General features: G+C 47.1%; 1 protein-coding gene across 6 annotated transcripts in view; it reads left to right on the top strand.

Moving 5' to 3' along the window:
- Positions 1 to 13,879, top strand: part of Gng4 (G protein subunit gamma 4) — a 58,974-nt gene extending 45,095 nt beyond the window's left edge. For all 6 annotated transcript variants that reach the window (XM_029570371.1, XM_029570370.1, XM_029570373.1 and 3 more), the window contains one exon: positions 11,165 to 13,879. In XM_029570371.1, the coding sequence (XP_029426231.1) occupies positions 11,165 to 11,293 (129 nt within the window). In that variant the 3' untranslated portion in view covers positions 11,294 to 13,879. The remainder of the gene's footprint in view (positions 1 to 11,164) is intronic.
- Positions 13,880 to 14,855: the final 976 nt, after the last annotated feature.

Here is a 14,855-nt window from a genome sequence, read left to right as displayed (position 1 = left end):
ATAACAAACCCACAGCCAACATCATTCTAAATAGAGAACAACTGGAAGCATTCCCATGGAAATCAGGAACCAGACAAGGCTGTCCACTATCTCCACTTGTCTCCAACATAGTACTTGAAACTCTTGCAAGAGCAATAAGACAAGAGCAGGAAATTAAAGGAGTAATAATTGGAAAAGAAGAGATCAAATTATCCCTTTTTGCAGATGGTATGAAACTATATCTAAGAGACACCAAAGATTCCACCAGAAAACTAGAAATTATTAACATGTTCAGTAAAGTGGCAGGTTACGTTAACCTACAAAAGTCGGTAGCCTTTCTATGTACCAATAACAAACAATAGGAAGGTTTTATAAGTGTATGTGTTTGAGGACAAGATAGATAAAGTGCTTTTCCACTTACACGGAGCTACATAACTGTAATGATGATCTATGATAGTCAGTGCCTACTGAGGAATAGTTATTTCCAATTTTTGACACTTTAAACGGGCTCCAAAGGAACCGCTGGCTGCCCATCCTTATCTGCAATCAGTTCCTTATAGTGAATTCCTGGGGTAAAGAACATTTGTAATGGACAGTTTGATGAACACTGAGAGCTTCCCTTCAGGAAGATTACATCAGTGTCTACTGCAGACAGCAGAATTCTATCCCCCAGCAGTGTTGGTGCAGGACACAGCACGCGTCTGGCTGTGTCTGAGGGTGCAATCCATCGTTTCATCCACTGATAGGTTCCAAATCTGAGCAGAATATTGGGAGGTGACAGAAGTGTGGAAGATGGGGTGAGGCTGGAGGGTTCTCCAAGATGGGAAGCTTGGTGGTCCAGATTTCAGTGTGGTTTTCAGCTGTTTCTGGGAATGTTCATGGTGCTGTTCATGAAGGTGGATGTCTCACTGTTTGAGCAACCTCACTTCACACACCCCTTTTTTTCTGAGATACAGCCTCCCTGTATCCCCAGCCAAGCTGGAACTCACTATATAGACCAGGCAGGTCTCAGTCTCATGGAGCTCTGCCTGCCTCTTTCTCCCATGTGCTGGGTCTAAAGATGTATACCACCATGCCTGGCCCTTCTCCCTTTTAAATTGCCTATTCATATGTTGTTTGTTCAATTACAGAAAATAAAGCCAGGGCTCTTTTCCCCTTACTGATTTTGCAGAGCTCCTTCTATTTTGAGGAATTAACTCTAATTGTTTACATAGCAAACATTTGTCTTACTTTGTTGATTGGGAGATTTTTTTTAACCATATAAAAATTTTAAAGATGCAGTCAAAACTTCATTTTACAAACTGTGAACTTTGTGGTATGATTAGAAAGGACTTTCTCAAATTCACACTATAAAAATGGAATCCTACTTCAAGTACTCTTATAGTTTCATTTTTTATATTTAAATACTTGTTTTTTTAGATGGGGGTCTCACTCTGTAGCTGACATTGGCACTGGATTTGTTGCTATCCTGCCTCGGCCTCCTACGTGCTGGGATTACAGGTATATACCACTACTCCCAGTTTAAAGCTTTGATCTGGAGCTGGAGAGATGGCTTAGTGGTTCAGAGCACTTCTCATGCAGAGGACCTGGGTTAGATTCCCATCACCCATATCAGATGGCTCACAGTCACCTATTAACTACAGCTCCAGGGGACCTAACATCCCCTTCTGGCCTCTGTAGGCACCTGTACACATGTGGTTTACATATACTTAGGCACATACACATACATATGAAATAAATCTTTAAATCTTTGATCCATGTTATAGACAGAATCACCTCCCAGCTCCCAATTCAAATGTAGAAGCTGCAAACTCAGTGTGGTTGCAGCTGAAGACAGAGCTCTGGGGAGGAGACTGAGGTTGAAGGCAGCCATAGGGGAGAGGTTCCCATCTGGGGAGGTGACTGAGGTTGAAGGCAGCCATAGGGGAGGGGTTCCCATCTGGGGAGGTGACTGAGGTTGAAGGCAGCCATAGGGGAGGGGTTCCCATCTGGGGAGGTGACTGAGGTTGAAGGCAGCCATAGGGGAGGGGTTCTTGACTGTAGGGCTAGTGTCCTTATGGAGGAAGAACTGTCAGAGAGCTGTTCTCTGCCTCTGTCTTTCCTTGCAAGCACAAGAGAAAGGCCATGTGAGGCCATTGTGAGAAGGTAGTCACTAGGGCGAGCCCTCAGCAGAGAGAGGGAGGGGGGGAGAGAGAGAGAGAGAGAGAGAGAGAGAGAGAGAGAGAGAGAGAGAGAGAGAGAGAAAGAGAGAGACTGAGAGTGCTTGTTCTAAAATTATGAGACTGAAGTTTGGCTCCCAGCACCCATGTCACAAGGATTCCTGCAAACAGTGTTGAAAGCAGGGCAGAGATCGGAGGATTGCTGGGGCTTGCTGGGTTCCAGCCTCACGAAGAAAAATAGGAGCCCAGGTTCAGGGAGAGAACTTTGACTCAAAGGAAAAAGTGGAGAGCAACAGAGGAGGACACTCAGCTCCCTCTTCTGGCCGTGCCTGTGTGGAGGCACACATACTGGTGTACACGCACATACACATACAAACATAAATAAATCTTTTTTAAAAACTGTTCATGCCACTCATTCTGTATTCTGACAGCCTAAATATAATCCACCTGCCATTTCCCTGGCTAAATAAGTGAGTGGGCAGCTTTATTTTCCACAGTGCCAGCAACATTTATTCACAACATTCTAATGACGTGTGTTGGTAACCTATTCCCCACTGACTGGAGATGCCATCTGGATCATACTCTGACCTCCCAGTCTGCTCTGGATCTAATTTTGAGTTTTAATCTGTTCCATTGATCTGTCTATTGCTGAAGGAATATCAGCAATCATCATGTATTCTAACTTTTATTATGTATTCTGATTTGTATATAGCTGGGGTGGGAGGCTCTTATGGTAGTGGAGTGGGCAAGCTCTCCTGTGCATGTGAAGCCATGTGTGCAGCCATGAATGGGAATATGTCCCCCAGAATGTGATCTCCAAGTGGTGTGATTTCCATTGATTTCACATTTGTCGTCATACTTACAAACAAATAAGGATTATTATTGTGTGTTCGTCAGACGTGTCATCATGGTGACAGTTTCCTGAGAGAAATGGATTAGAAGGAGCAAAGATTCATTTTGGCTCACAGTTTCAGAGCTTCTAGCTGCGGTGGGCTGGTTCCGTAGGTTCTGGGCTGTGGTGAAGATGAACATTGTGATGGGCAGAAAGCATGTGGTAGAGCAGGGCTTCACTTCATGGTGGCCAGGAAGCAGGAAAAGCAACAGGATGTGACCAAGGTCAGAATACAGCCTTCAAGGCAGACTGCAAGCCCCCCTCCAACCAGTCCCACCTTCCACACCTCCCAATAGTCTAGTCAAGCTGTGAATCCATCCGTGTAGTAAATTACATGAAAATACACTCACAGGCCTGGCCAGAGGTGTGCCTAGCCGCCTACTCTCCCAGGCATCTCTCAGTCCAGTGCTCTTAACCACAGAGCCATCTCTCCAGCCCATAGTTGGTTTAAAATTTTAATTCGGTTCGATTCCCAGCACCCATATGGCAGCTACAAACCGTCCTTAACTCCAGTTCCAGGGGAATCCAAAGCCATCTTCTGACTTCCACAGCATTGCACAACAGTGGTACTCACATACATGCAGGCAATACACTCATACACATAAAATAAAAATAATAAATAAAATATTTTTTTAATTTAATTATTTGCATGTACACGATTCATTTCATGTAGCATCTACATCGGTGCTCTTGTTCCCTCTTGCAGCCTAACAGAAAACATGACTGCATTGCTCATCAATAGTTTACATAAAATTTTACAGTATGTTCAAACTTTGAGCATCAAGTGGGTTAGGATCATCTTTACTGCATTCCTCATTCAGCATGGTGGAGCTGCATGGAAGTGTCCACACATTTTCTGACCAAATCCCATGAGTGGCAAGCTTGAGTCATCTCCACACTATTATTTAATCTAGAGTTTTCCTGGTGATTCTTCTAACAAGTGAAACCCCAACACCTCATACCTCTGTTTTCCTTAGCACCTTTCCTAAGAGGTGTAACCAGTGTCACCAGGGTGTGAATTCTTTTGAAAGAGCAAAGCCTGTTTTCTTTCCTGGGGTGTTTTTTTCCCCCAGAAGATTAACACATGGCTAAACTTATGAATCCAAACTAGAAAATTCTAAGACCAAAACTAGTAAGTTGGTGAGTCACAAGGCAATAGTGATTGGTGATTCTAGAGCTGAGATCAAAGAGAAGGATAACCTTTTAATGAAACCAAAGAGTAGGGCAGGGCCTCTTCTGTCCTACCAGAAAGCAGCTAGGTGAGGGAGGGACTTGTAGTCCCACCCCTGGTGGCCTCCACCTGTTAGATTTGGAACAGCAAGCACTGTTGCTGCTTGCAGAACTGAGAGCTAAGTGTGCATTGTGCAGTGTGCGTCACCAGAGGACCCAAATGTCGGTGCCCACTGCAGCTAAGTAGGGCTGTGCAGTGCGCAGTGTGTTCTTCCAGGAGGATGGGGTATGTTAGCACCTGCTGAGGGTAAGTCAGGGCTGTGTGTGACTCACAACCCACTGATTCTCCCTTCTAGGGAGCTTCCTACACTTCTAGAAGCCCTCTGTGCCAGGACCAAGGTGAATCCTTGCCATGTCCACGCTTCATCTCAGTGGTCTGCACCTCCATATAAATTGTTCTTTTGGCAAAGTTGCAAAGTTTCTGTTATTACTTTTGGTTGTTTTGTCTTGTTTCCCTTTTTGTCTTTTTTTTTTTTTTTTTCTGGAGCTGAGGACCAACCCAGGGCCTTGCGCTTGCTAGGCAAGCACTCTACCACTGAGCTAATCCCCAACCCATTTCCCTTTTTAAAAAGATTTTATTATTTTTATTTTATATGTATGAATGTATTGCCCACATGTATGTAAGTGCACCTGTGTCATGGAATGCCACAGAGGTCAGAAGAGGGCGACAGATCCCCTGGAACTGGAGTTATGGATGGTTGTTAGCCACCATGTGGGTGCTGGGAACCAAACCCAGGTCCTCTGTGACAGCAACCAGTGCTCTTACCCACGGAGCCATCTCTCTAATCCCTTTGTTTTTTCTTAAACAGGCCTTAAACTTGCCCTCCTGCCTCAACCTTCTTAGTGCTGGAATTACAGGTGTGCACCATCACACCTCACTTGAGCTGTGACTTACTTTGTAGGGAACTGGGAAATAAGAAGACTGCATGGTCATCAGTCAGATGGGGCTTCTAGCCACCTGTTGGAAGGACTTAACTAAGTCAAAGGCCAGAGTATGTGATATCAGTTGTAGCTATACAAGCTAGGGGCTGCTGGCCCTGTCGTGACAGTGTGACTTACAGCTCTCACTGAGGTAAACTTGATGGTACTAAGGCACTGCAGCCTACCTTTGATATGAAGGGAAAGTAGTCATTGTGAGGACAGTGGCCAGTCCACTGTGAGAGACCCCTGGCCTTACAGCTTGGAGTGGGCTTCCAGTTCTATTGATCTTTTGTTCACACTGTCAGCATGCCAGCCTTCACCTTCTGATATGACTCACACCCCCAAGTAGATGCTCTCTGGGGACAGGACCCTCCAGTTGAGTGGAAGCCATTTCACACCCAGACCCATTTCCCAACAGCTAAGAACTGCTGTGTTGATCTAGGGTCTGCTGAGAGCCATAGTGCACAAGTGTCTCAACTGCATTTAGTGTGTCAGTCTCATACCTTCTGGTGTTAGATGAAAGGAGAGTTCACAGGAACTCATCCTGCAGCTTTCTTTCAGAATTTAGTCAAGGAATATACCTGTGACGTCCTAAGGGTCCCTTTGGGGCTAAAGGCACTTGGTGGCCTCTGTCAGGGTGCACCAGGCTTGATCTTATAGAAGATCTGGTTGGCGCATCTGGCTGCTCTAAACCTCAGGGCTGGCTTTGCTTTCTGGGGGTGGAAGGAGGAACAGGCAAACCACCCAACATGCTTTTAATTGATTCCAAGTCATAGTGTTCAATAGACTGGGCTGCTGAGAAGTAGGTACCAGTCTTTCGACTTCAGATGCACAAGATAAGTGCAGTGGGTGTCACAGCAAGAACAGTAATTATGTTGGCTGTCTTGTCCTGGAATGTGACTACAGTAATTGCAACATTTTCTCCCATCATTGAAGCTTGTAATTATGGTACAACTAACAGCATTATGTGCTAACTTGGGCTGTTTTAATCACCTCCTTTACTTTGAAATGCATGGGAAAATTCCACAGTTGTTCCCAACTACCTATTTCTCACAGCATCAGCTGCCTTGTAACCTTAACAGCTGGATGCTGAGGTAGGAGGCAGGGCTGCTCAGGGCATCTCGCCACAGTGCACCTGAGGCTTAATGAGAAAGCATCAACCAGAAGGCAGTTGCCAGTGTTCTACCACAATAAAATCTTGTCATTGAAATTATCTTTTATGTTTCAAAGGCAGCAGATGTTTTGGAATCTGGTGATGTTCGCCACCATATTTTGTAGGAAGAAAACCTCCAGCCATAAAAATCAATCTAAGGCTGATTAAGAAAAACCTTCCCATTTAGTCCTGACAGCCGTTGGGTTCATTGATGCCTGCATGGCTTGCTGTAGGCAATGTGCTCATGGCTTTTCTCATTGCTATGACAAAATACCTGACAAAGAAACTTCAAGAAGAGTTTTTTTAGCTCATGGTGTGAAGATACAATCCGTCATTATGGAGAAAGCATGAGGCAGCCTCTCACGTTGATCTTCCATCAGGAAGCAGAGAGGTGCATGCTGGTGCTCAGCTCACTTCTTCCTTTTTATTCAGCCTGAGACCTCTGCACCTGAGACAGTACCACCCACGTTCAGGTAAGTCTTCCCATCTCAGGTAAACCTCCCAGGAAATACTGTCTTAGGCACACCCAGAGGTGTGGTTCCTAGGTCATCTAAATCCTAACCACCACAGCCAGGATGTCACCTTTCCTGTGTAAGGTGCTTGAAAACAGTCATTACTGATCACATTGCAGTTAACACCAACAAACAGTCAAGATACTTTGTTTACATAGAAACAAATGGACTTTGGACACTGTGAAATGAGGAGTCTGGTTGAGGTGGAAACTCCCTTGATTATTTTGATGTAAAATGATTTATACTCCATTGGACGTGGCTGGGCATAAGTAGGTCATTCTTTACAGCATAATTGTCTGAGTCTGTTTTCTACAGCTGTAGCAGAATCCCATAGTTGGATAAGAGGAAGAAAGGGAGGGAGGCAGGCAGAGAAGGAGGGAGTGAAGAAGGAGGGAGGGACAGAGGGAGGAAGGAGTGTTTCTCACAGTTCTGAGACTGTGGAAAGTCCAGAGGAAGGCACTGTGTTGGCACTCTGTCTTCCATTACATGGTGGAAGGGCAATCCATCAAGAAAGATGAAGGAAGAAAATCAGGCTGAACTCTTCCTTTTGTCCCAGAATAACACCTTAACCTATTCATAAAGGTGGGGCCTTCATGACCCAATCACCTTGTACATAAATGATCCCTTTGTGAGGATGTTAACTTCCTATGTAAGTTTGGGAGGGACTTTCAGACTGCAGCAATCATGTGTCAATAATTCCAAGTTCATCTAGAAAATTAGTATGGCATGGAACCAGCCCAGGCCCACACATGCTCTAAACAAAGCGCTTTCACTTGGTACCAAGTCTGGCTTCTTTGCAAGTCCCTTCAGGTCATTCAGGTGTACAGACGGGAGCCCATCCTGAGGAGTTCAGTTAAAACTACACAGTCTACCATGAGCTGAAAAGAGCAACTGAAAAAGAGGTGATCTAAGAGCACATTGCTTCCTTCAAAGGAAGACTGTGGCATCAAGTACACTCTCACCTTTGGGACATTGCAGGAAAATTTCTAGACAAGACCTGCTCAGAACTTGGCAGGCCAAACACAGCCTGAGTGTCTGGGGGTTACAGACCCTGGATTATGAGGGAAGAAGACACACTGGCATGAAGGGCCTTATGGATCTTCCACTGGGCTGTCTCCCTAACTCTGACAGCTCCAATGCATGGTCTGTGATATATTTGGCCTTGAGGTAGCTCTCAGAACTAAGCTAGTCTAATTCCCCCTACAACAGACCTTGCTAACCGCATGTAAAGGTAAACTGGTCAAGGAAAAGGGAAGCTGCTAGGATTGCTCAATAAGCCAGCTGCCATGCACAGCAGCTGGATCTACATGTAGGCCTCAGCCTGCCGCCAGGCCTCAACCTCCACATCTGCCACACTTCAGCATGCGCTGCTCTGACAGTGCCTTCGTTATTTCTGAATCTTCTCAGCTGGCTTCAGTGGGCAAAACCTTGCTGCCTTCTTTCCCTGGTTCCTCCTTAGTTAGCTCAGCAAAGTAGATGGTCAGTAAGTTCTTCCTGGATACAATGAAGAGCAAGTTCTAGAAAGAATTCAGAATCAGCAGAGCACAGTCAAAAAAAAAAAAAAAAAATGAAAGCAGGCTAGTGAGATGGCTCAACAGATGAAAAAACTTGCCACCAAGCCTGATGACCTGAGTTCAATCCCTGTAACCCACATGGGGGAAGGAGAGAACCAACTCTTACAAATTGTCCTCTGATCTCCATATGTATACCATGTTGTGCACATGGGCACACACATACACATACACACAATAAATAAATGTAAAAGCATTTTTAATGGAACAGGTGGTGTAGTGGTTAATCTCAGTTGTCAGGTTGATGAGATTTAGAACCACCTAGGAGGCACACCTCTGTGCATGTCTGTAAAGACCGTCCCAGACAGGTAAAGTAAGAAGGGAAGGCCCACCCCAAATGTGGGTGGCCCTACGCCATGGGCTGGAGACGTTGACTGAATAAAAAGGAGAAGGTGAACTGAGCACAAGTGTTCATCTTTCTCTGCTTCCTGACAGTGGATGCCCTGTGACCAGCTGCCTCACACTCCTGCTGCCACGCCTTCCCTCCTTGATGGCCTGTACCCTGAAACTGTGAGCCACAATAAACCCTTCCCTAATGGCTTCTGTCAGGTGTTTTGTCACAGCAACAAGAAAAACAGCTAACTGGAATAGTGACAAGGGTGTGATGGTCAGGTTACAGGCCTAAATGGACTCCTACAGGAGTTTCCCTGAGGCCAGGGACAAAGGTGAGGCACCCCAGGAAGACGGGGTGATTCCAGTAGAGCACCCTCACAGGTGCTGGCCTGGAAAACACTCCCAGAGGTTGCCAGAGGGGCTGTGGATTCAGTAGCCTCTGTGCCCTGGTGACCATGGGGAGGCTGAGGCAGCTTTAGCATCTCTGCCTGGTGAGCAGGCTGGTAGAAGTGGGCATGCTGACAGGAAACACTTAGCTTTGACTTGGAAGGTTACAGCAAGTGTGGGCATGCAGGTCCCCCGTGGCTATCCCTGTTGCTCCCTTTGTATGACTCCTGTGTCCATCGGAGTTGTCTCTGTGTCCACGGTCCCATCCCTTGTCCTTGTCAAGGCTTCACAGACCCCTGAAGGCTTGCTCTTCCCCTAGGAAATTCCCATATGGGTGTCTTACTGCAAACTTCAAATACTCCTATTCAACTCAGCATATAGTTGTTTAGGATCTAAAGTACTGACCGTGCTATTAAAGGTAGAACCACAAGCTGGCTTAGAGGCATCTAACAAGAGTCCTGAATCTTAATCAGGAAGGTAAGGCTCAGAGAAGTTGAGTTTCTTGCCCAAGATCACACAACTTAGGGGTGGAAGTGGGACTGAAAGTCTGAGGTCAGGGACAGAGACCCAACAATCCCAGGAGGGAAGAGTAGCTCCAACATGGCCCCTCCCTTCCTTCCATGCTCCCAACAAATGGAGCCTTTGCCAGGACTTAGGTTGACTCATTCGCTCAACTTCTAGTTGGTTTATTTGAGGAAAAACATAGCTTATATCGGCTGGCATTATCTGTGGGATTACAGCCCCTGTGGACACAGATACAACTGAGTTGGAAATCAGAAGGATCTGTAAAATGTTGAAGGTGGAAAACCCCCAAAGCAGATAGTGTGGCTTACCAGAGAGGCTTCAGAATATTCCCACAATTCACTTGTTTATCATCTGGAGTAGGTACTACCTCAGAATGTAGAATGTACTAGGGACAGCTTGGGGCTATGTGAACTTCCCCTGCCTCTAAGCCCCTAATAAGCACTTGCAAGGAACAGTGTATTTGGCAGGCTAAGTTAATGTCTCTGTTCATCTGCCAAGAGTAATACAGGTGGTGGCCAGCGAGAGGCACTGGTCATGCCCTCTCCCTCTCTGGACACTGCTCCATACTCTGCCCTAAGCCACCCTGCTCTTTGGCTGGACTCAGGCTGGGGGAAGGATGATGCACAATTTCCATGTGCCAATTAAGAAAAATCTGAAAGGAAAACAGAGTGGGAAAAAGCTTCCTGGTCAGGAGCAACCAGATGTGCAGGGAGCAGGCTTGGGCAGGTGAGATGGCTCATCAGCAAAGGCACTGCTCAAAACTGATGACCTGAATTCAATCCCTGGAACCCACATAAAGATGGAAGGAGAGAATGACTCTACAAAAAGCTGTCCTCTGATCACTACATGCATGCTGTGGAATGTGCCCTCCCTGATAATAATAAATCCATTCTTAAGAGATGAGGGCTTGGGGCTGGAGAGATGGCTCAGAAATGGTTAAGAGCACTGACTGCTCTTGCAGAGGACCTACGTTCGATTCCCAGCACCCACATGGCGGCTACGAACCTTCCTTAACTCCAGTTCCAGGGGAATCTGAAGCCCTCTTCTGACCTCTGCCAGCATTGTGTGACACGGGTGCACTCACATACATGCAGGCAATACACTCATTCACATAAAATAAAAATAATAAAATATTTTTTTAAAAAAGATGAGGGCTTATAGGGGCAGAATAACTCTCCTGGTTTGGTCCTGAAAGTGGTCTGCAGAAAACTAAATGGTTCCACAAGGCACTGGGATCGAACCCAGAGCCTTGATTACAATAGGCAGGAACACCACCACTGAGCCACACCCTGAGCATGCTCCTCAACCTCTCTGGATGCTGACCTAGCAGCTCCTCGCAGCATCTTCCAACCCTGTCTCCTGGGTTTTCACAGAACCTCTGTATTGTTTGGTCACGCATACCATACAACATGCCTCTGGGTATGGCCACCCCTGTGGACCTCCTCACTGTGGACCCCCTCTGTAAGCTGCTTTAACCAAGCACCCATGCTGTGTCCCCACAGGTCTCCCAGGCAGCCGCGGACCTCCTGGCCTACTGTGAAGCCCACATGCGGGAAGATCCGCTCATCATCCCAGTGCCTGCCTCAGAAAACCCCTTCCGGGAGAAGAAGTTCTTTTGTACCATTCTCTGACACCCATGGTGATGAAATGTGTCCTTTTCTGTTGTGAAATCCTGTGTAGAGACCATGCATGCTCTCGCGTGCCACCCACACCCATCCCATCCCTGCCCAACCTATCACAATCTGGGCTCATCCTGTTTTATCATATTTTCTTCATGACATAAAATTTCTTCTTCTTTTTTGTTTCGTTTTTCCATAAAAAAGAAAACATTTTTATAGCCAAATAACAAATGTGCCATGTAAAAGTATAGATTTAAGCGTTTACAGTTTTTAAGCATTAATTCCCAAGTGTAAATACGTCAGGTTAATAAATTTCAGTGAATAATTTATTGAAATATAAACCATGCCCACGTGTCCCCCTGCACGAATAGCTCAGTATCAAATGAGAGCATTTAGACGTGCTGGCCTTTGCGGAGGAGCCTGCTCCCTTCCCCCACCCCAGCCTTCCCTCACAGGACTGGGACAGGTCTCTTACCATGTCTTCAGGGTGCAGGCAACCAGGCCCTGGGGGTGGCTGTTGTCTCCATTGCTTCTCCCTCACCATTCCAGAGCCAGGCCCTCTACCAATGCATCTGTGTAGATACAAGGGCAACCCTGACCGTAAATCCTCATCATGACAGCCAACAAGGTACACACTCCGGTGAGACCCACTGGGCCATCTCCTTACTCCAAAGGCCAGTCTTCATGCCTGCTCCCTCCTACTTGGTATTCCTGGGGGGCACAGCACTGGGCCCCTGGGGTCTCAGCAGGGTAGCCCCTGCCCTGCAGGAGTGAATCAGAGTCACCATACCACTCACCAATCTTAGAGTTGATGGGTCTTAATATATTCTAACTTATTGTTAGACCCTGAGTGTGGGTCTGTTTAAAGAAAAGGATCCCAAGGCACAGACATATGTTAGCCAAAGGCTACAGACAGGAAGTAAGCAAACCAGGAAGTCCATGCCAGCAGTCTAGCTCCAGAACCCTCCCTGAATCCCTGAACCGTGACACCTACCAGTTGTGCTGATCCAGAAACAACCCAAAGCGGACACTAGGAAGCTAACCGAACACTAGGTCACAGCACCACTCAGCTGCGCACTTTTTTGCTGCCTTTGCCAAAAGAAGTCTCCCAAGCCCAGATTCCAGCAGTTTATGAAAGACAGTTTGTGGGTACCCTGAAGACCTGATGGCACTTAGCCTGTGGGCCCTCTAGAACCCCTTGTGCCCTTCTGATTGGGGGGCGGGTAACATAGTTGCTAAGAGCCCAGTGAGGAAGTATGTTCTGTCTTGTGTATTAGGAAACTGCCTTTCCTCTGGCTCTGGAAGAGGCCTGCTGTGTGCTCTGGGCAACATTGTACGCCCAGCTGTTCTAACCAGCAAATCTGAGACAATGTTAATTACCCCTCCTGCTTTCCTGCCAGGGAGGCCATCAAGTGGGGTTCAGATTATCATTGAAGACCAACGCCTGCCACATGGCAAGCAGTCGAGTCAAGAAGGATGTGTGAGTTAAATAGACAACATGGTTCGGGTGATAAAGACTGTAAGATTGCCTCCAGAGAGGCAATTACGATTTTCAGATCAATTCATGTCGCGGCCCTTGTAGATGGTCTTGGAGAAGACCTTTCAGCCTTTGTGGAACCATCCTTAGTTCATTAGTGTGTGCTGGTAATGCGGTGTTTCAGGGAAGCTGTGTGCAGAGTTCAGCAGCCTGTACATGAGGTGAGAGGCTAAGATTCTGTGTGGCTGTGGCAAGCGTCTCTTTATTCTGTAGCTCATTGTTGGGTTCATTAACCCAACAGAGTGAACCATGGTCCACAAAAGCTGAGGAAGTGGGACGTCACCAAGGAGGGCAAAGTCAGGCCAGGAGAGCGCTTTAATCTCCCACCAAGTATTTCTCCCTGTTTGTGCACTATCCTGATTTTCAACTGTCTTTCTTATATTCCCCCTTGTCCACCTGCAACAGTCCTGGAAGACAGTCCCACTCCACCCCTAGGCTCCGTTGAGCTTCCTCACCCCATCCATCTCTCTACTTCTCCCTTCTAGCTCTCTGTTAATTCTTTGAGTCTCTGAGCTCCTTCCAGTAAACTCATTATTCCATGAAACACCCTAATTGGATGTAAATACTGTGTGGCTTGACATTTGCAATCCTGGATATATACTCAACAGAATGTGTACATATATATTTCAAAAGAAATGCACTAGAGTGCGTGTCCAGAGAAACACTGTTCCTAACAGCCCCAAACTGGAAAGAGCCTGAATGCCCGTGTGGAAGAGATAAGCACAAGAGGGTGAGTCACAGGAGGGTATACTCTACCCACAGCCCACAGCATTTCACACACCCGGTTGGGGTGAGAACCTGGAAGACCAGCCCTGCAATCATTTTCACACAGTCCAAAGCCTGGCAGGAGAATCCGTGGTGTTCCAAGGAGGGACAGAGGCTGTTCTCAAATGCCCAACAGAGAGGGGACGTGTGAGGGGCTTCACAAAAGTTCTGGCTCTGGATCTGGCAGCGGGTCACCTGGGTATGTTTAGTTTGTGAAATTTCTCCCAGCTGTTCCCTTTTGGGTGCTTTCCTGTATGTGTGTTAATCTCAATAAAACGTTGGGGTTTGTGACTCAATGCTAGGTCCCTCTGTCATTTATTTTTTCTTTATTTTTCTCTTGTCTGGCACCTTGTTCAATGTCTGGCTCTTCTTTATCCAGACACTAATAACTCACAACATTAGTGGGACATTTTCAGGGTGTGCTTGACAACATTTTGAAGGAAGTTCTTACAGTCCTACAATCCCCAGCTGGCTGGAGGGCAGACTGCCAGCACCATGCTGGTGGCTCCCCTCACTAATGCCATGCTGTGGGATTTGTGGGGAAACAGTGAGGCACCCTCCGTGGCTTCCTCTGGGTGGCTTAGATGACATTCTCAGCCTCCTGCTTTCTGACAATCAGGAATAAAGGGATAGGATGGCCTTCCAGGAATCCCCATCATTGGAGCGTACCCCTGGAGCAAAAGCCCAAGGTGACATAGCTGACACAGGCTGAAACAGCAGGTGCTTCTGGCTGCTCCTTCACTCTTCTCCCATGGAGGGTTCTACCAGCCTCCAACCTCCCACATTTCCCAGGCCGTCAGTGCTGAGTCCCCTCTCAACTCCACAGGGCCTTTACTGTTCTCCCTCTCACTGCTCTGCATGTAGAGACCCAGGGCGATCACAGAGCATTGTCCCGCTGAGCCCCCTCTACAAGGTCTTGCCTTTGATGCTGAGCTCCTGCCCCCGCAGACCTCCAGGAGGAAGCTAGGACGTGTCAGCACACACACCACTAAGAGCTACAGGAGAGAGCAGAGTAATCAAAAGGGGTTCTGTACTGATGACTGCGGCCTGAAAACAGCAGGGGACGGGGGCAGTGGTTCAGGGGACAGGGGCAGTGGTTCAGGGGACGGGGGCAATGGTTCAGGGGACGGGGGCAGTGGTTCAGGGGACGGGGGCAATGGTTCAGGGGATGGGGGCAATAGTTCAGGGGACAGGGGCAATGGTTCGGATAGTTTCTTTACACTACTACTCCCTCTGGGTGATAGGAAGACACCAAGATCATGGGCACCTCAC

Source organism: Nannospalax galili, unplaced genomic scaffold, assembly GCF_000622305.1.
Source record: "Nannospalax galili isolate Female #2095 unplaced genomic scaffold, S.galili_v1.0 scaffold1463, whole genome shotgun sequence".
Lineage (NCBI taxonomy): Eukaryota > Metazoa > Chordata > Mammalia > Rodentia > Spalacidae > Nannospalax > Nannospalax galili.
Note: the sequence above shows the minus strand (reverse complement) of the source record. Positions and strands in the feature narration are given on the sequence as shown.